The following is a 21,894-nucleotide window of genomic DNA, read 5'->3' as shown; positions in this document are numbered from 1 at the left end:
AACTCCAGTTGTGTTTTTTTTTAGGGCCACACCCACAGCATATGGAGGTTCCCAGGCTAGGGGCTGAATAGCAGCTGTAGCTGCCAGCCTAGGCCATGGCCGTAGCAACTCCAGATCTGAGCCATGTCTGTGACCTACACCACAGCTCACGGCAATGCCGGCTCCTTAACCCACTGAGTGAGGCCAGGGATCAAACCTGTGTCCTCATGGGTACTAGTCAGATTTGTTTCCACTGAGCCACAAAAGGAACTCCACAAATAAGTTTTAACCATACACATTAAAGGCCCCAGAAAGGACATTTCTTTAGCAATATTTTTGGGAACAATTTATCAATTTTGAAAGAAAAAAATTTTAACCCTATTTTGACTAAATACTATTTCATTTTTACCATAACTTTTCTAATTTGGTGACATTTTGCTGCACAGGGTACATATAAGAGTCCCAAGTCCTAAACAAGGTTCTGGAAGCTGAACTAAGAGGAGGTTAAGAGAGTCAGGTGTATTAACTTGCAGGAAAGACCAAGAAATCGTCTGGGTACTTCAGAAGAGATGAGCTGGATGACAGATGTCCATGGAAGGAGGGGCAAGAACACATGATGAGAAGCTGTAGTCGGTGGGGGCTAAGAGCTAGGCTGGAGGGAGGAGGGGAGGGAGGGAGAGGTGGGCATTGCTCTCAGCAGTCATGTTGGTCAGAAACTCTTCTTTAGCAGTCCTTGAGCTTCATATCAAAGCCAGGTATGAGATGAGCTTCACATCAAACACAGGTATGAGATGAGGCAACTGGCAATCTTTTTGGTCCTGGTTTTCTCATTTAAAAGGGGGGGGGGGTTGGACTAAATACTTGCTGAAGCTCCTAAGTTTGGTGGTATCACAATTTTTTTGGTGATTTTGTATTAGGTAAAAGCATTTAATTCAAACAGAGCATCTCAAAGCATGTCTCAGTGTGGTAGACTTTCATCACCTCAAATGAAAATAACCCAGAGCAGCATCTTGGGTGTCTGATACAACAGTGATCTGAGGGAGAAAGGAGGGCTCTCAGGTCACAGGCTTTCCCCCCTACAGCCAGACTGACACACTACATATGGACAAAGGGAGTAAATAGGTTTTAACTATAAGCATGGGAAGGCAAAACTCTTTAAAACACAGCTTTGTTGACCTTTTTTAGGCCACATGTAGCTCCCCATGAGCTACATCATCCATTTGGGGAGAATGTATTTAGACATTTCTTATGTTTTCCTACAATATATCCCAGAAGTAATAACTGCTAAAACTTGTCAGGGTTGGGGACAGCTATGAAAATGGACAGTGAAATCATACTCAGAGGTAAAAGACTGAATGCTTTCTACTGAACATCAAGGAAAAGGCAAGGAGGTCCATTTTAACACTTCCATTCAACATTATGCTAGAGGTCCCAGCCAATGCAATACTATAAGAAAAAGAAATAACAGGCATACAGGTTGGAGGGGAGTAAAACTGCCCATATTAGCAGATGACATGATCATCGATTTAGAAAATCCTAAGGAGTCTAGAATAATTGAATTTAGTAAGACTGCAGGCTAAAAGGCCATACACAAAAACTGACTGCATTTCAACAAGAAAACAAATAACCCGACTGAAAAACATGCAGAAGACCTAGACATTTTTCCAAAGAAGACATATGGATGGTCAGTAGGCACCATGAAAAGACGCTCAATATCACTAATTATTGGAGAATTGCAAATCAAAACTACAATGAGGTACCACCTTACATAGGTCAGAGTGATCACAATTCGGTCGACAAATAAATACTAGAGATGATGTAGAGCAAAGGAAACCCTCCTACTCTGCTGGGTGGAATGTAAATTGGTACAACCACTATGGAAAACAGTATAGAGGTTCCTCAGAAACCCCATTCCTGGGCATATATCTAAACAATATTATAAACCAAAAAGATACATGCATCTGTATGTTCATCACAGCACTATTCACAATAGCCAAGAAAAGGAAACAACCTAAATGTCCACTGACAGATGAAGGGATTAAAAAGATGTGGTATGTATATACAATGGAATACTACTCAGCCATTAAAAAGAATGAAATAATGCCATTTGCAGAATATGGATGGACCTAAAGATTATCATACTAAGTGAAGTAAATCAGAAAAAGACAAATACCATATGATATCATTTTTATGTCAAATCCAAAATATGGCACAAATGAACCTAACAACAAAACAGAAACAGACTCAGAGACATAGAGAACAGACTACGGTTGCCAAGGAGGTAGGGTGAGGGAGAGGGGTCAACTGGAAGTTTGGGGTTGATAGATGCAAACTATTACATTTAGAATGGATAAGCAATGAGATCCTGCTGTATAGCACAGGGAACTCTATCCAGTCTCTTAGAACAGACCAAGATGAAAAATAATATACAAAAAACCAACATATTTATATGTCTAAGTCATTTTGGCACAAATACATATCAACTATACTGTATGTATGTATATGTATATGTCTTTTTAGGGCTGCACCTGCAGCGTATGGAATTTCGCAGGTTAGGGAGTCGAATTGGAGCTGCAGCTGTCAGTCTATGCCATAGCCACAGCAACACCAGATTGAGCCACATTTTCAACCTATGCCACAGCTCACAGCAACACCAGATCCTTAACTCACTGACAAAGGAAAGGGATCGAACTTGCATCCTCATAGATACTAGCTGGGTTCTTAACCCATGAGCCATAATGGGAGCTCCCAACTATAATTAAAAAAAAAAAAAAACTGACTGCATTTTGAAACAGCAAATAAAATAAAATTTATATTTTATAGTATATAAATTACATTGTATATAAATTATATGAAATATTTTATATTTAAAATTTAAAATACTCAGAATTGCCTTAGCACCTACATTTTTACTTACTAAAGAATTTTCATGAAACCTTGTGGGTTATCCACCTGGTGCCAGTCCAACCCCCTGAGAGCCCTCCTTTCTCCCTCAGATCACTGTTGTATTAGACACTGTTGTAACAACAGCATCATAATATTAAAATACTTAGGAATAAACTTAACAAAGATGTATACTGAAAAATATAAAATGCTGCTATGAAATTAAAGACAAACAAGTGATAAGACATATCATATTAATGGGCTAGAAACATTATTAAAGGCAACAATTCTGTAAATCTTTTAAAAATGGGCAAAATATTTGAAGTCTAAACAGACCCTCCAGAAAAGAAGATATATGAGTGGCCAAAAGGTATATGAAAAAGATGCTTAACATCATTGGTCATTAGAGAAATCTAAATTAACATACCATGGTGAGACAGCATCACACAACCACCAGAATAACTGAAGTTCAAAAGAATGACAGTGTTAACTGCTGGCAAATTATGGAGAAACTGAAACCCTAATATACTGCTGATGGGATTTTCTTAAAACGTTAATGACCATTCAACCTGGCAATTCCACCTCTATGTACTTACCCAAGAAATTGAAGCACATGTCCACACGAGACTTCTGCATGAATATTTACAGCAGCTCTACTCATAATATCCCCAAATTGGCAACAACCTAAATGTATGTCAACTGGTAAATGGATAAACTAATGTGGTATCATTCATATAATGAAATACTACTCAACATTAAAGAGGAATGAACTACTGATATGTAACAACATGGATGAATCTCAAAAACAACATGCTACATGGATACACAAGACTATATGTGTGTATATATATATAGCCATAGATATACCTAAATAGACTCCAATGATGTTAAATTTCCAGAAAAGGCAAAATTATACCAACAGAAGTAGATCAGTGGTTGCCTGGGGCTGTGGTAGGAGAGTGTAGGGACTGACAAAAAACTGGGTACAAAGGAACTTTCTGGGATGATGGAAGTATTCTGAACTCTGAATAGGTGATGGCTACACACCTTAAAGTTACTAAAACCCACTGAACTATGAAATAGGTGAATTTTATGGTATATAAATTATATATTAAAAAACCTGTAAAACACACACATACACACCCCTTGCTGAGCAAAGAATTACCTGAAATTATTTACTGGTAGAATTAAAACCAAAAAAATCATTTCCTTTTGCAATAAGCCATTCCCCCCCACCCCATAAAGAAGTATTCTAAACAGGGCAACCTATCCAGTATTTTGATGAAATTATTATTGTGCTGTTATTTCTAAGACTCCACTATAAAAGCAATTGCAAATTTATTATCCAGATGGAAAATACTTTACCTCATGGTTCACCTGTCAGTAGGGTATAAGTGGGGAAGTGACACAGGCTTCGGCAAATGTGCTCTGCACATTTTGTCTTTTAAAAGCTTGTCTTTGATGCTCCTTTACTGGGGAGGGGAGCTCCTCATGTTTCCAGTATCTCTCTACAGCCTTGTCAGAGGACATATGGTAGGCTGGATCTCTGGGACATGGCAACCTAATGGGCTAAATATATGGAGCTAGCGTTCAGTAAAGGTTTGATTTGTTTTGCTCTAACACCTCAACTTGCAATTTAGAGCAGCAGCAGAGGGACTAATCCTTTTGGTTTTAGACCAGAACTCTTATACATTAAAGATTAAATGGGGAACAAAGATATCATCTTCTTGTTTAGGTAAAAGTATAGTGAGAGTGAAAGGAAGAGAGTAGCAGTGGGAGAAAATTTTCTCAGAATTTGCCTCACGATTTCCAATTACTCTTAGCTCTCACACATAAAATAACCCATCAAAGGGTTTTGGTCTGGTTTGGTTTTGCTTTGTGGAGGGTGGGCAGGCATCTCCTTCTCCTGAGCCCTAAGGTAACATAGACCACACTGCTAAGAGGTGCTGGAGAAACCTAGGCCTTGCATTGCCAGACTTAGCACAAAATCAGGAGCTCCTATATGGCTGGAATCTTGGCCACCACACCACACATGGCACAGCGTGAATGTGTCACTCAAGAGCAATAATGGTAACACCTCATCAGCCAAACCAATCTGTTCATGATAAAGGACCTCAAGTGTTTCCTTGGACAGCAGGGTTTTCTGAGGGATCCAGCCTAGAACTCTGCACCCAGAATAAAGCCTTTTATAAGAACATACTGTTTCCCTTTCTTTGAGACATAGGACAGAATGCCAAATGTCTCTGAAAGGTTTAAATCAGACTTGGAAGAAAGTTAAAAGAAAGGCCTAGACACAGGCTTATCTGTGTGATTTCTGATGCTGGTGAACCAGCTGGTGTTTACATGTCACCTACATGCTTTGTAGTCAGCCCGGCTCCTCGCCCCATGGTGACCTCAGGATATCACCATCTGTTTGCTGTGCAGTCCCCTGTAGTGACACATGCAGTTCTTCTCACTTAGTAAATCAGTTCACCTTCTCCCTCGATGACTACTCTAAAAAGATTCAACAGCCTCCTGTTATGCTTTCTTGTACGTTTAATTTTTTTTAAAAAGTCAAATTAGGTGTTGCAAAACCACTGATAAGTTTTCATTATAGATGAATGTCCAAACCCTACAGTCTGGAACTCCTTCCCTCCTTTTCTAGCAGTTTGTCCTCAATTCAACCCCAAGGCTCCAACAGGCTGCACAGAGGTCACCACCTTCAGGACACCAGCTTGGTCCAAGCACGCCCCTTTCTGCATATCTAAGCTCCACCCAGCCCCCTGTGCCCCTACTGTGGAAGTATGTCCAGAGTCTCCAGCTGGAATTAATTTCTCTCTCCACATATTCCTATAACATATAGCTTGTACCTTGATTCAAACTCTTATGGGTAGGCTGCCCTGAATGCCGTTTATCTTATGCATGGGCCTTCCTTCCTCTCAGAACCAGTAAATCCCTACTTTGAATGCACATTTAAATCACCTTAGGGATCCTTGGGAAAGTAGCTGATTCTAGGACTGGGCAAAGGTAAGTATAAGATGTCTCCAGAACACATCTTGTTATGCCAGAGTAAGAAAATGCTTTTTTTAAATGGGAGCCATGTCACAAAAACAGATTTCAGCTTGAAGAAACTTCCCGTTGCCAAATTTGGGGCAATTTCAGCACCAAAGTAATTAAGTATAGTGATGGATTATAGCTCTGAAAAATGTAAGAGCCCATGAGCCCATACCAATAATGGGTAAATAAATGGGAGAGGAGAATGCTAGTGCAAATGGTAAGAAGGACTAGAGTGAGAAAATCATCATTTTGCAACCATCATAGTAAACATGGGTTTAGGCAAGAATCATCAATGGATGCTAAATCTAGGAGACGTGTTTTTTTGATGATGAGCAGGACCTTTATATAAAGTGTCTCCCACAGACTGCTTACTAGTTGCAAGAATAAAAACAGAGTTAACTATTTTGAGAAACTGGATAATGCCTTGACTTGGTGAGTGGGTCAAAATTAACATCAGCAATGAGGTGGGTGGACATCCGTGCCTCCTGACGCAGGGCCCTCAGACCATACCCGACTGCTGATGTGAAATCTGAATCTGAGCATGAAGAAACACCAGACAAACCCCAAATGAGGAGTGCTCTATTAAAAAAGGGGGTGGGGAGGGTAAATGGAGGGGTGTGGAGGAATGCAGTCTTCAAAAATGTCAGTATCGTTAAAAACAAAGAAAGGCTATGAGGGTGGGAGGAATGGACTGGGGGTGTGGGAATGGCATATGCACACTGAGGTATATAGAACAACTGCCCGAAGGGTACCTCTACCCAGTATCCTGTGATAATCTATGTGGGAAAAGAGTCTGAGAGAGAAAGGATATGTGTATATGCATGACTGGGTCACTTTGCTATACAGCAATTACCACAACCTTGTAAATTAACTATACTTCAATAAAACTTAAAAAAAAAAAAAGCCATGAAAATATTCCAGGTTAAAAGTCTGAAGAAACATGATAACTAAATGCAATACTTGACTGTGGACCGGATTGTGCACTGGAAGGAAACTGCTTTTATAAAGAACAGCACTGGGAGTTCCTGTAGTGGCTCAGCAGAAGCAAACCCGACTAGTATCCACAAGGATGCAGGTTTGATCCCTAGCCCTTGTCAGTATATTAAGGATCCAGCGTTGCCATGTGGTCTAGGTCGCAGACAAAGCTCAGATCTGGTGTGACTGTGGCGTAGGCTGGCAGCTATAGCTCCAATTCGACCTGTAGCCTGGGAACCTCCATGTGCTGCAGGTGAGGCCCTAAAAAGCAAAAAAAAAAAAAAAAAAAAAAAAGAGAGAGAGAGAGAGAGAGAACATCATTGGATCAACTAGCAAAACTGACATGTGGACAAAAGTTTTGATGAAAGTATTTATCAGTATCAATTTACTGAAGCTGTGGTTATAAAATTGGAAACACTCCCTGAAGTATATACAGGCTCACTCTGTTTGCAACTTACTCTCAAATTGTCCATAAAAAAGAAAGAAAAAAAAAAAAAACCTGTAATTTTCAAATAAAAAGTTAAAAACAATACCTCGAAATCTCTTCTGATTTGTTTAGAATGAGGCCCATTCTAATTTTTTAGAGGCTTCTTGGGATTGAGAAGTGCCTAGAGCAGCAGTTCTCAAAGCACAGTCCTCACACCAGCAGCATCAACATCACCTGAGAACCTGTTAAACATCCATGGGCACAGTGAGTCAGAAGCTCAGGGGGTGGGCCCAGCAGTCTGTGTTTTAGCAGCCTTCCATGTGACTGATGCCCATTCAAGTCTGAAATCCCTGACCTAAACTATGAGCTTCTACATTCTGTAATCTAGCTTCTATATTCCCCACAAAACCTAGTGAAATGCTTTATGCAAAGTCATATCTCAGTAACTGCTTGCTGAATTTAGCTTGATAGTGAATGATAAGGCAGAAATGACCACTAAGGCAACTGGTGATAAACTAATGGTCCTAGGTAAAGCATTGCTCTGCATTTCTAAAGTGAATATAAAATTTATTTTGAAAGCAATAAAGGAAGTCAGATTACTCAAGAGGTTAGTAAAAGCACTGCTGTCCCCAAAGGGAGCATATCAGCTTACAGTGTAAGTCACTGTCAATTGAAAATATGCGGTAACTTATGCAAGCTCTTAGACTAGTATTTAAAAATTAATTCTGTGGTTCTGGGAAGCACTGCACAGCAATTAAAAAGCCATGCGGTGTGCATCATGTAGGATCTACTTGGAAAACATAGCACTCAGGTGGCTGTGATGTGGCCCAGATATGATGAGGATGGCCAGATTTCAGAAGAACACCCTCTAGGTGGCATCTGGAGAGATGAGAATCCTGTAATGACAACGAGCTGATCAATTTGCCTACTGAGTAGAAAATGAAACAAATAAATCCATTTTTATGCCATTGTTTTCCATCTTGAGAAGCTAAACTGCTGAAGATACTCTAGAATGCAGGATATCATCCCAGCCTCGCCACATGCCTTTTCTAATTGGCACCCAGAAAGATTTCACAGGAAAAGGGTGTTACTTTGGTATTGTTGATTTAAAGGTTATCTAGTCACAGCGAGGCAGAGGAGATTCATCTTCAAAATTCACCTCTTTATTGAAAGCCCATGGAGTGTCTTGGCAATTAACAATTCCTATCACCTCTAGCTGTTCCCTATGTGAGAAGGCTCAGAACTCGCCTTACAAATTGCTCTTTTGAAGATCAAAGGGGAGCTGAATGTGTCTGTGTGCTCTCGATGAGACTGTGATTTAATGGAATTTTTAGAGAAGGCTTGCTGGCAGTGTTTGGATGACAGCCCCGGGCGGAGGATTCAGGGGAGCTTGGCCACTCTTCCCTTTGGAGCGTCTTCCCTGTCTTTAATTGGCACCTCATTAGAAATTAATGAAAATGACATCCTCTGTTCTTCCTGCTCTAGGCATCGAATGCTACAAAAAGGCCCATCACAATTCATAACACATTCAATTTATATAGCAGTGGCTCTTAAGCATTATTTATGAGATGTGAATTTCTTGTCAGCAGTTAATAACCTGTACAGAGTGGAAGGGGAATGGAAAAAAGATTGTGAATACATATATAAAAAAAGATTTTCTGCAGTGAAGAAGTATTCTGCTTGAGTTCAAACTACCTTCCTGAGTCTTCACTTTCAGTAGTAAATTACTGTGTTTCCCCTCCTCAAAAACCTTTCAGGGCAGTTAAATGTCTCTCTAGCACTCCATGCAACCTCAAGGAAATAACTACACAACTCACCTTTTCCTAGAGAGATCCAAGCAGACAGGGAGGAGGAACACAAGAGCTATTTGTTAAAGACAGTCCCAGAGGTGTGCATTCCTATTGCTGTCCTTCATCTTTTAAAATGTGGCAGTTGACTCAGTCATTTTTCTGAGCACATAAGCATGAAGCTCTCAGTGGGCCAAACTCAACTCCCAGCTCTCTCTTGGAAGCTGAGCTGGAGGGACTGCAGAAAGATAAGGCCTTTCTTCTCCAGCAGAAAAACCAAACCTTTTTAAAAGGAGACTCTTGGAATTGGGCACAAACCAAGGGACTACACGTTAGATCATTTAAAAAGAATGCTTGTCTATGGCCAACCCTTAGAAACCCAGCCTCGTGCCCGAGTGGTGAAGAGCATAGCAGAGCAATCTGCACTCAGTAGTACAGTCAAGCTGGCTGTACTGGAGGAGCACATGAAGTCATCTAACATGGGTTTCTAGATATTTTCAGTTTAGTGCTTAAGACCTTAGGAAATCAGGGAGTTCCTGCCATGGCTCAGTGGTTAATGAATCCGACTAAGAACCATGAGGTTGCGGGTTCAATCCCTGGCTTGCTCAGGGGGTTAAGGATCTGGCATTGCCATGAGCTGTGGTGTGGGTTGCAGACACGGCTCGGATCCCGCATTGCTGTGGCTCTGGTGTAGGCTGGCGGCTACAGCTCCGATTAGACCCATAGCCTGGGAACCTCCATATCTGCAGCCCTAGAAAAGGCAAAAAGACCAAAAAAAAAAAAAAAAAGACCTTAGGAAATTAGGTGGTTGGCATCAAAGCCAAAGGGTAAAATGGGAGACTTGGTTACAACTCCTCTGGATGTCTCAGTGCTAACTGAATTCTCACTGCTTGTCTGACAAAGAGAGGAGCTATTAGCTACTGCCAGAGGCAAGACAGCACATTTGATGGGCCCACTGCTTGATCCACCAGGGCAAATCCTGTGTAATACCCAGGATTCAGTTACTTTAAAGAAGGAAACAAGAATGTAAGGTACAGGAAAATCCCATGATTCTAATTTAGGAACCACCAAGGCCTGTGTTTAACCACCACTAAGCAACAGGTCAGAGAGGCTTTAAAATACTAGTAACAACTAGACTGCAGAAACCCCCAATGGTTCATGTGAAAACCAAATCAAGAATTTGCAGGCCACAAAAGATCTGGTGACCCAATATGGGCAAAGTTGGTTAGCCATGAGACCCTAGAGTTTCCTTGGCTAACCACAGTATTCCTTCATGATCTCATTAAGAATTTTAACTACCTTGCAGGGCTGATCAAGGTGCAGCCTAAGACTAAGGTTCAGGGCTCACCTGGGCCATGCCATGTTGTAGGAACACAGCCAGAATTTGAAAATACTGCTGACAGCCTCTGCCCCCATGTCTTATCCTACCTCTCATCTCACATTTTCATACAAGCATTTAACAGGATAAATAAATGCCAAACTGAAAAATACAAACTTCCCTGGTGACACCTGGGCTCCAAGTCGGCCTCCATTTCTGCAGCTGAGTATGTGTTTCTGATCTTGCTGAGTACCACACACCAGAGTGTGTAACAAACAACTTCTAGTCATGACCGGAAAGGAGTTTCCATGAGAAGCTGGTACTCCTTCCCTCCTTCTCATTTCCAACAGGGCAGATAACTGAGGGGCAGGAGGAGTGAGGGCTGTCTCTTCAGAAGATAAGGCTCTGCGTAACCGTAACTGCTGAGTGCGGAGAGAACCATCGGGCCTGATGAGCAGCATCAGTGTGGAGAACATCTACGGTTATCCCAGTGGCGAAAGTCAGCGTCTAAGCTCCCACCTAAGGACTCTCACAGGTGGGGGCCAGTCTGCCTGAGGACAGCTCTGTCCTGCACAACAATTTTATTCTACTATGCCCTCAAGTCAGGAAATAAAAACAGGGGCACGAAATCTCTATGTCAGCCTAAACAACGTACCCACACAATTTTGCTTCTCTGGGACATGATGTATGTGGTCAAAAGGAAAGGAAGGATTGGTCTAAGTTTTGTTCCATTGTAGGTGGGTATAAAGTTTTTTAAAAACACATTAGTTTGCGGCAATTCTAAGAGTTGGTATTATGCTGGATGATACAGAAAGAAAGGTTACTTTAAAGCTATTTCAAGGAGTTAACTGACGATGAATTACGGTTCAAAGAAAATAATTTTCTAATCAAACTTTAATTTAAAAGGGATATGGGGGAGAAATCTTCCATTTATTATACGTAGTAAGAAGCTCATTCAAAATTAATTTAATATCTGAATTTTATGGTACATATCCCAGAATTTCACTGGTTTGGCTAATTTCTAAATAAGTCACCAATGAGAAGGAACCACAGTAATATGCAGTGGGGAGTTGAGAGCAGTAAGCAGTGACAATGCAACTCTAAGGAAATATGTGTTGGAGTTCCCGTTGCAGCTCAGTGGTTAACGAATCCGACTAGGAACCATGAGGTTGCGGGTTTGATCCCTGGCCTTGCTCAGTGGGTTAAGGATCCGGCATTGCCATGAGCTGTGGTGTAGGTTGCAGAAGCAGCTCGGATCCCGAGTTGCTGTGGCTCTGGCGTAGGCCGGTGGCTACAGCTCCAATTCGACCCCTAGCCTGGGAACCTCCATGTACCATGGGATCGGCCCTAGAAATGGCAAAAAGACCAAAAAAAAAAAAGAAATATGTGTCAAGAGGAGTTGGGGATGTTTTGCCTTTTTTCTACATCTGAGAGGAAATACAGGGTGTTCAGAAATAAGAATCCTCCACTACTGACTTTCCAAGCTCCAAACCTACAGCAATGCAGGGAGGTACTCAGGAGATGGAGGAGGACTTCAGCCTCTTAGGAACACGTTCCAGAGCTACACCTAGGGGCCAAGGACAGTCTCCACCACGCCATGGGGGAGATGCTTACCACAGCGGCAGGATCCCAACTCCTGCTGCACCAGCTCCAGTTTGGTTTGGCACTGGAAGCACCGACGGCGGCTTTTCTGTTTGGATCGGCTGGTTTCCTCGGGGCGTTCAGTACTCTCCAGTAGTCGTGGCCGTTTCACTGGCGAGGCCTCATTCTCAGACTGTGAATCTGAGCAAAACAACACATTTGGGGGTCATGGTTAGTGCCTGGCCCGGCAAGCACAGTTGATTAATGCACTGCCAAGCATTCTCCTGACCAGCCTAGAGCCCTTTTCCAGGAACTGGACCTGTGTGAGCAAGACCCAGTTCTGACTGGCCTGGATTATGCTGGACAAATTGTGACAAACATATACCTTCAGAGTTGACTTCTAACAAGCCAGGCCTGAGCTTAGGAGAGAAGGCAGAGGTGGCTCAATAGACATCACTTCTTTGTTGTTGTTTTTATTTTTATTTATTTTTTTTTTTGCTTTTCAGGGCCATACCCACGGCACAATGGAGGTTCCCAGGCTAGGGGTCCAATCGGAGCTACAGCTGCTGGCCTACACCACAGCAACGCATGATCCGAGCTGCATCTGCAACCTACAACCGCAGCTCACAGCAACGCCTGATCCTTAATCCACTGAGCAAGGCCAGGGATCGAACCTGCAACCTCATGGTTCCTAGTCGGATTTGTTTCCAATGCACCACAACAGGAACTCCTCTTTGTTGTTTTAAAAAAGTCACCTTGGGAGTTCCCTTGGGGCTCAGCAGGTTATGAATCCGACTAGTAACCATGAGCATGTGGGTCTGATCACTGGCTTCACTCAGTGGGTTCAGGATCTGGCATTGCTGTGGCTGTGGCATAGGCCTGTGGCCATAGCTCTGATTCAATCCCTAGCCTGGGAATCTCCGTATGCCACGGATGTGGCCCTAAAAAGACATCCACATACACATACATACATAAAAACAGTCATCTCTATGAGGAGACCGCTCTAGCTGGAAAGGGGATCCTCTCTTTGCACCCCTTCTCTAGGCCTAGTTGTTTTCTGCTTGTATTAGTTATTTATCTCCTCTTGGATCTTTGTCCTCAAGTAGACTATACTTCACCAGAGAAGGGACTATGTCTACTATTTCTTTTTCTCACCATGCTTAGCACAATTCCATACCCAAACTCGGTGTTTCATGGAGGGGGTGTCCCTAATCTTCTTTAGTAAAAACACATTTCTATTCCTAAGCACAACTAAATACATAAGAATCAGGTTCCAATACTGAAATCTATTCCACTTTTATTCAGAGTGAAGAAGTACCCTCGCTTGTTCACAGCCAGCTGTCCCATGGCCTCACTTGTGGGGTGGCACCGAGGCAGCACTTGGCACCACAACCCTAGGGCTGGTGCCAAGTTGGAAGGTGTTGTGTTGTGACAACTGTGTCTTAATAACCTCAAAAAAGACAAATGCAATAAAGTTCATGTCATAGGCAGGCTGTAAATTACTCTTGCCTTCCAAAAAAAAAAAAAAGGTACAGCATCCAGGGGGCTCTGTACTCCCAGAATTGCTACCACTGCATACTGATGGTGCACCTCTTGCCAAGGTTGTGCTAAAATAAACCACCTCTGGAAGGGTGCCTCCTAAACAGACCCGGATTCCACCCCTTCTCACCCCTCCAACCACCACCACATTGGTCCAGGCATCACCATCTCACCCAGCCCAGTGAAGTACTCTTCCTGGTCTCCCCGCCCTTCCCTTATCCCTACAGTCTATTCTTCACACAGCAGCCAAGCACACCTGTCAAAAATCAAGTTAAAATCATTTCACTCTCCTGGTCAAAATCCTCTAGTGGCTCTTCTTCTCAGAGGAAAAGTGCAGATACTTCCCCGACCCTTGGAAAGGGCCTGCATGATGAGGGGCCCTCTTCTTAGCTGTTCTCCCCCTCTGCTCCATCCACATTAGCCTCCTGTCTCCTGCCCGAGGGCCTTTGCACCTTCTGTTCCCTTTGTCTGAGATACCCTTTACCCCAATCCACAAGGGATCTCACCTCTTTTAAGTATTTTAAGCCGCCTTTTCAATGAAGTCCTCCCTGAAAACCTGGTCTAAACCTCTCTTGCCCCTTCTGTAGCCCTTCCCCTCCTCCTTTTCCTTCCCTTTGTTCCTCCACAGCACTGATCTTCTGACTTTGTCCCCTGGACAATACGAACTCCTGGAAGGCAGAACGTTTCATCTGCTTTGCTCACTAATGTGCCCTCCGCCTAAACTCAGCTTCTCCTAGGCAGTCACGATCTTCTGGCCAACGTGGCTCTAGTGAGAAGCAGCAGGCGCTGGCTGTATTTCAATGAAGGCTGTGGGTACGCCTTTCCCCAGGCTCCCTCTGTGTGAAGATGCTACACGTCACCTGAGCACTCACTGGCCTCGATTGTGATGGCGTCTGCTCAGAGCCCTCCAGCCTACTGCATTGTGCCCTGAATTCAGAAGGCACACACCATTCTTGGCAATTGTAAACTTCATTTTTCATTTCATTTAGTCCTTCCAGTCCTACATGACGTTTTCCCCCAATACAAACCAACTAAACAAGGCCTTTGATGAAAACAATTGAAAGTAAGTTCAGCCTATTTCCCAGCTCTGCTGAGCAAAGCTGTCCAAATCTAGTCAGTGTGATGACTGAGGCAGCCAGACAAGCTGGGACCCCTCCCCTTCCCCTACAAGAACAACAAGCAACAATCTAAATGTAAATCATTACAAAGCAGCCAGCCAAAAGGAATTCACCTGGTATGAGCCACATTGCTGGGGGGGGGGGGGGGTCCTTTATTTTTAAACAAACTAACAATGGCACCATTTGTATTAATAACCCTACTTAGACCTTTTTTCCCTTTGGGTAACAAGAAAATTCTAGAGTAAAAGCTGTAACAACAACAACAAAAATTGTGTTTGTTCTGAGACAGGGTCCTAAATCTGGAGCATCCAAATAAGAAATTACCCCCAACTCCAGGGCAGTGAGGTGGGGAGAGAAGAGAGACTAGGGTCCATACAAGAAGGGGAAGTAGTTGAAGCCTTTGCATTATTAACCTGTTAAAATCCAGGGGGCCTTGATATGATGCCTGCACACCTGTAACAGAAAGATGAAGACTTGGACCCTCTTTCATTTGCCCTGTTAACTGACAGAACCTAATATATGTCTGGAAGTGCAATGTTCACATTCAAAGCTGTTTCCCTGGTGAGACTGTCCCAAACTGTCAAAGGTGCTGTCTACCTACACAGCACCCACTTCCATTTCTAAAGCAAGCCTTTGCTATCAGAAGACAATTTACTTTCGGAATGGCAGTGCTATCCATGGCTATTTTCAATTAAGAGAGAAAGTGATGTGAATTTTTTTGTTGTTGGTTTTTTTTTTTTTTTTTGGATTTTTAGGGCCGCACCTGCGGCATATGGAGGTTCCCAAGGCTGGGGTCAAATTGGAGCTGTAGGTGCTGGCCTACACCACAGCCACCGCAATGCTGGATCCTTAACCCACTAAGCAAGGCCAAGGATCCAACCCACAACCTCATGGATACTAGTTAGGTTCGTAACCCACTGAACCACAATAGGAACTCCTGAATACAGCAGATTTTAATATACGATTCTTAAGATTGAGAAACAGAATTGATTATAATATAATCATAATCACCACTGGTCATCACCAAACAACCCAGCATGATGTAACCCCCAAAATGAGAAGGCTGTCTGGGCTCTTCTAATTCCCCACCTTGTTTCACCAATGAGCACCCAGTAACAACAAAACTAAGGAATAAGTCTGCATGGTCTCATGCTGAAATCTTCCTCTATCCACTCTACATTATATATAAAGACAACCAAGTTATTTGTTCTGGAGGCCAGGCAGCACTGGATGTTCCTGAAGCAGCGGGTCCTAAGGGAGGTTTCTGATGCTGCCAACAGCTTCTGGCTGCGCTGAATCAGCCATCCTAAAGGACCAGCACCTGGCCCTAGTCAGTCCTCAGAGAGTCAATGTCTCAGCATCTGTATAAGCCCAAGACCAAAGGCATCCATGGATAGAAAGTCTGAGCCATGAGAAGCAGTCCTCAACACATCTAAACCAAGACAGACGAAATCTTTACCAGAATGTGCTATTTTTCAAAATCAAGGAACTGTTCCTAAATATTAAGAGATTCATAACTTTAGCACTCTGGAATAAGCCCATGTATCCTTCACTCAGTCAATTGTTTTTTTTGGTTTTGTTTTGTTTTGTTTTTTCTTTCTTGGCCACCTCACAGCATATGGAGTTCCCAGGTCAGGGATCATACCCAAGCCACAGTTGTTACCTACACTGCCGCTGTGGCAACGTCAGATCCTTAACCCATTGTGCCAACCCGGCAATCGAACCTGTGACCTGGTGCTGCAGAGACACCGCTGAGCCAACTGCACCACAGTGGGAACTCTTCAATGCTCTATTAAATGCAAAGGAATCTCTGTGCCCTCTAATGCTCCCAACCACAAGGAGGGAGGGGAAATAACCCCCTAAACTATTTACCACCCTTCACACGCTGCCATCCAGGAAGGTGACTGTGTTATATATAACTTCTCAGCGAAGCAAACCATTCTTTGGCATTTCCTCACAAGTCAACTTAGTGTTTTAATTAGAAGCTAATGAAATAAATAGCGGTCTACAGGATTATCATCATGTCTGCATAAGAAATTTACATCTCCTCTGCTAATTACTTAATGAAACCTGTGCCATGGGGAGAGCTGCCTAAATAAGAGAAACAGATGTCCAGGACAGGGATTCTAATTACATAATAATGAAATAAATAATTCAACTATTCAATTATAAATTTAATGCCAATTTTAAAGGACTACCAGAAAGAAAAGGTCCAAATATGGCCAACACTAAAGGAATTCGCATCTATTGTCCATATTTGAATAAATTAAACTTTGACTATATACCTTTTGCTCACAAACATTATTCTTATTACCCTGAAACATTTTCAATTTCCTAAACAATGAAAAACACATACCAGTCTACTTGCATAATCTGAATCTGAGCAGTAAGGGTTAAATGTAGAGAGAAAGGTGAACAGAAATAACTCTCATCTGCAGCTTTAACTGTCAGAAGAAACATGTCCTTGCAAGGAGCATGCTCATTAGCAGTAGGAGGAGATGTAGCAGCAAGCTAGAAACTGCTCCCACCCCAGGAGTTAGGAGTGACTTCTAATTAAAGTCCTCTATAAAGGGCCAACAAAGCACATTTTTCCCCAGTATGCTTTTTCTTGAGAACATAATCTAGTCTGTACCCACACAAGTGCTGCCCACATGCCCATGCCAGGCTCACAGTTCTTGATACTCACCAGACCCCCTCTTCCTCTGCCTACATTTAATAGAATGAGGAAGACACTACATCAGATCTCCTAGCCAGAGGAAAGTCTGATCAAGAATCATAATGTGATAAATGAGAAAGGAAAATCTTAAGAAAAAGCATTTTATCTATCAGTTTCCTAGAATTAACCATTTCTTAATTTACGACAAAGAAACAAGTACAGTGATTCTTAAAATATATAATTCTCTGAAGAGAGAAAGTCGTCTAATTGTACTTTCCTAGTCAATAGCAGAAAAGTAATGGTAAGACTTTCAATTTAGGAACACAGTTTAAGTGCAAAACTTGACTGCAGACAACAAACAAACCTACTTCTTTTAAAATTCTGTTTCGTCTCTGACAGAAATTCACATTTGTTCCTTACTGTCACTGTTCTTGTCTTTATTACTCATGTTCTCTGCTGAAATTTTCCAAATAAATTGTGTCAGGCCTGTCAGAGTTGTATCCCAATTTTTCTTAATCTCCCATCACTGTGCAGCTGGCAGCCCGCACGCAACAGGGACTGCTAACCACAACCGTGTCCTTGTGACATCTCAGTCAGGCTCCTGACCCTCTGTACAAGCCACCACTCAGATTCGGAATAGGAGAGTGGGAGAAGCAAAGTGACAACAAAGAGACGGAAGCCTTCTTCTATTCGCTCCACCCCCACCTTCCCTCACTTCCAAGAAAGAAAGATGAATCTGTTTAATCTCAGGCTCTATGACAGCTTTTGAGGTACTCAATCAGTTTTTTTAGAACCTATCACAGCCTCTTGACAGATTGACATTTATGATCCCAACAGCCTGTGCAAACATCAGTAAGAGCAATAATTAATGAACCCTCACACATCACTGCTATCTTTCCTTCGACCATTTAAAAGAAGCTTAAGCCGCTCAAACCTCAGGTCCGTGAAATACCACATTCTCACTGGAAAAACTGATAAAAAAAAAAACAAACAAAAACACTTTAAAAAAATCTGTTTTATATGTATTTCTGTTTCTCCTCCTGCTTGCTTTCAGTGTATTAGATTCATCCTCCCCTGGCGTCTTACCCTGTATGCCATAAGAGACTTCATAAGAGAAAACTCCCTCATTATCCATTAAAATTTTGTTTCTACTTATTCTACTGGAATCCACCCACTTCTTTCTTATCTTCCTAATGGTCCTAGAACTATTTTGGAATAGCACGCCTGTTAAAAAGCTATTACACAGAGAAAGAAGTTCAAGTCTTTGGAAAAAAAATTTGTGGAGAATGCCTTTTCATTTGATACATAATACAAAGATGAATCTAGCTTGAAATGCTCCCAGCATGCCATGTCTTATCATAACCCTTTTAAGGGTCAGGCACTCTCAAACTGCCAGGTCACACTACTGTTCAGCATTAACCCCTCTCCTCTCCATCCATCTCCACGCCCGTCTCTCCAGACTACTTTCTCTGGCTCGCTCCTCTGCTACCAAAGCTGTCTTGAGGATGGCCTCGTCTATCACAGCCTCAGGCTGAAGGCAGACCTCTGACGCTTCCTCCCTGCTGGGAACACAGCATCAGGAGACCTGGAGTGATCAATCAGCAGAACCAATTAACTTGGGAGCACATCTCAACTTTTGGAGTCTCTGTCCTCCTTGGTCTGCTTAAAAGACAGAAGGCACCAGAAATCTTGGGGGTAACTGCACCATCTAACTGTCTGGTTTCGATCTTCAAAACAGCAATGCAGAGGCTACTTGTGTAGGAATTTTTCTTGACTGGAAGATAGCTTAAAGAGCAGAGAACACATGAAGTCACAAGTCATGATAATCTGCACCCTTCATGAAATAAGTACCTATTATGTTCCAAAGGCATATTTGAAAGACTGGGATCAGATTCTCACTTCCTCATGGCTCATCTTCCCCTCTGACCGCTGCTAGACAAGATGCTGGAAGCTAATTTTGGTGGCACACTCTGACACCAGAGAAAAGCAATGATAAATTCATCAAAGGATCATGCAGGAGAAGCTAATGGGCTGTGGGGAGAACAGCTCATTAAATAAAATAATCTTAAATGAAATCATGGCATCAGAGTCCAACAGGTCTAAAGGGTTAAGGTCTAAGATCTAAAGTGAGGGTTTTCCCTCAACTGTTCTTCCTGTCTAATCTGTCTGCCTTATATTACTTTTTCTTTCCTATTGTGCTGTCTAGGCTTTCTAGTAAGATGCTAAAACAGGAGAATTGAGAGAGGACATTTTTGCCTTGTTCTAACCTCAGAAGTATTTAGCCTTCACCCAATTTTTTATTTTGAAAATTTTCAACAATATAGAAAAGTTGAAAGAATAATACAATATCTGTGTACACTCCATTCAGATTCAACAACTGTTAACGAACCATCTATCACTTTGCTTTACCTCTCCCCTCCAAATTTATACATCCCAACACTGAACCATCTGAAAATAAGTTGCAAAATCAAAATACTTCATGTATATACATTTAATAAGAGTATTACTTTACATGACCAAAATATCATACTCAAGAAAATTAAGAATAACATTTTAATCCCATCTAACATTTAGTCCATATAGAAATTATCTTCAGTTTTCAAAGGCATGTCCCATCAAGCTGCATGTGTTATATTTTAATCTAGAACAGTATGCCTCTCAAATTGTTCATTTATTCAAATGACATGGGCTTTTTGGACAGTCTTGGTTAGTTTTCCTGTGGGACATACCACCATCCTGGATTGATTGGTTGATTCTTTTTTTTTTGGTCTTTTTGTCATTTCTTGGGCCGCTCCCGCGGCATATGGAGGTTCCCAGGCTAGGGGTCTAATCGGAGCTGTAGCTGCCAGTCTATGCCAGAGCCACAGCAACATGGGATCCGAGCCGCGTCTGCAACCTACACCACAGCTCATGGCAACGCCGGATCGTTAACCCACTGAGCAAGGCCAGGGATCGAACCCGCAACCTCATGGTTCCTAGTCGGATTCGTTAACCACTGCACCACGACGGGAACTCCTGATTGGTTGATTCTTTCTCTTTCCTTTTTTTTTTGGGGGGGGGGTTCTTTTTAGAGCCACACCTGCAGCATATGTAAGTTCCTGGGCTAGGGGTGGAATTGGAGGTGCAGGTGCCAGCCTATGCCACAGCCATACCAGATCCCACTTCTTTGACCTACACTACAGCTCAAAGAACACTGGATCCTTTAACCCACTGAGTAAAGCCAGGGATCAAACCCACATCCTCATGGATACCGGTCAGGTTCTTAACCCAGTGAACCACAATGGAAACTCCCTCTTTCTATCTATTCCTATTGGCATCATTTATTTGTTTGTAAGAAAGGAGTTTTTTTACTGTATACCTCCTGTTTCATATTTAAGACCAGAAATTAAAACTTCCTGCAAGCCCCTGACAAACCCACATGGTTGGAGAATTGGCACAAGGAAGGGCAGGTGAAGCAGGGTAAGCACTGTGTAACTAGCCCAGATCCCACTGCATCTTGGCAGTGAGGGAAGAGATGTTCTTCCTCTAACTTCCTCCACTGCACACCTGTAATACAAGACGTCAGGATACAGTCCATCTGTGCCTTGGCAAGGAATGGATGCTGAGGCGAACATTAGGAGATAACATAGCTATTGTTAGCTATTAGTAATTAGCTATTAGCTATGATTCAGAACATGACTTCTAAAAATCTGATGGCACTGCCTGTGACTGAAGTTGGTCCCAGAAAGCCACAAATCATTCTCCAATTATCTCCTTTCCAATAGCTTCCTGGCCCTTTTCTGATTGCCTTTCCCCTCCGGACAGGTTTACACTGCCGCTAGTTGTTCCTACAAGACATCTCTCCATTGCTGAATCACTCAACTCTTTAAACCTAAAGAAAATCTTCACCAGAATAAAAAACATAAAGCAAAAGCCCAGAAAGCTTCACTTGCAAAAAAATCACAATCTTATTGAGTAAAATAATATTCTCGGTTTATCTGATTTAATTTATTTAAAGCCTCTAGATTAATGACTACTCTGTTCAGAGCCAAAACAATGGTCAATATTTTATTAATTAGTTCTCAGGCACCTACTGTGTGCCAGGCTTTGAACTGACAAATCAGACCTGCATATAGTAGTAATCTCTGCTCAAGAAGTCATGGTCCAGAAGGAAAATCGTAAACAAATTAACTTATAGCACACTAAATGGCCTATTAATATATGAACAGAATGCTACGAACATAAAATGTGGAAATGATAAATTCTGTTGAGGGTGTGAGTAGGAAGTAGAAGAAGGAGAGGTCAAAAAGGTACCTCTTGAACTAAGAACTATATTGTATATAAGGAGACAGGTGGTTCTTAGCCCACATTTGTCATCCTCACGTTCACTGCTGTTAGCTATGCTTTTCGGAACACCATGTATACAAAAGTTGTTGCTCATCTTACCCTCTACCTTTCCTCTTCACCCAAATAGTATCAATTAGTACATTTTTTCATGGTCTGGGGAGCAAATGCATTGGAGAATACCTGTTGGATGGGTTTTCAAGGAAATAAAGCTGCTGTTTATCTTTTCCTTCTTTGACTCTAACTGGTTCCATTTTTTTTCCCTTGGGGCT

The 21,894-nt window shown here is 42.2% G+C and overlaps 1 protein-coding gene across 6 annotated transcripts in view; it reads right to left on the bottom strand.

The window, feature by feature from the left end:
- Positions 1–21,894, bottom strand: part of ZFAND3 (zinc finger AN1-type containing 3) — a 339,302-nt gene that overhangs the window by 20,893 nt on the left and 296,515 nt on the right. For 5 of the 6 annotated variants that reach the window (XM_084968025.1, XM_021099854.2, XM_021099855.2 and 2 more), the window contains one exon: positions 12,020–12,187. In XM_084968025.1, the coding sequence (XP_084824151.1) occupies positions 12,020–12,187 (168 nt within the window). Of the gene's footprint in view, positions 1–11,751; positions 12,188–21,894 lie in introns of all 6 variants that reach the window. The other variant, XR_014810086.1, reaches the window with a different exon arrangement.

Source organism: Sus scrofa, chromosome 7, assembly GCF_054392235.1.
Source record: "Sus scrofa isolate SSC_HxYL_T2T_F1_AM1 chromosome 7, Sscrofa_HxYL_maternal_Yorkshire_Landrace_v2.0, whole genome shotgun sequence".
In the NCBI taxonomy this organism is placed as follows: Eukaryota; Metazoa; Chordata; class Mammalia; order Artiodactyla; family Suidae; genus Sus; species Sus scrofa.
This window is presented reverse-complemented; position numbering and strand designations above follow the sequence as displayed.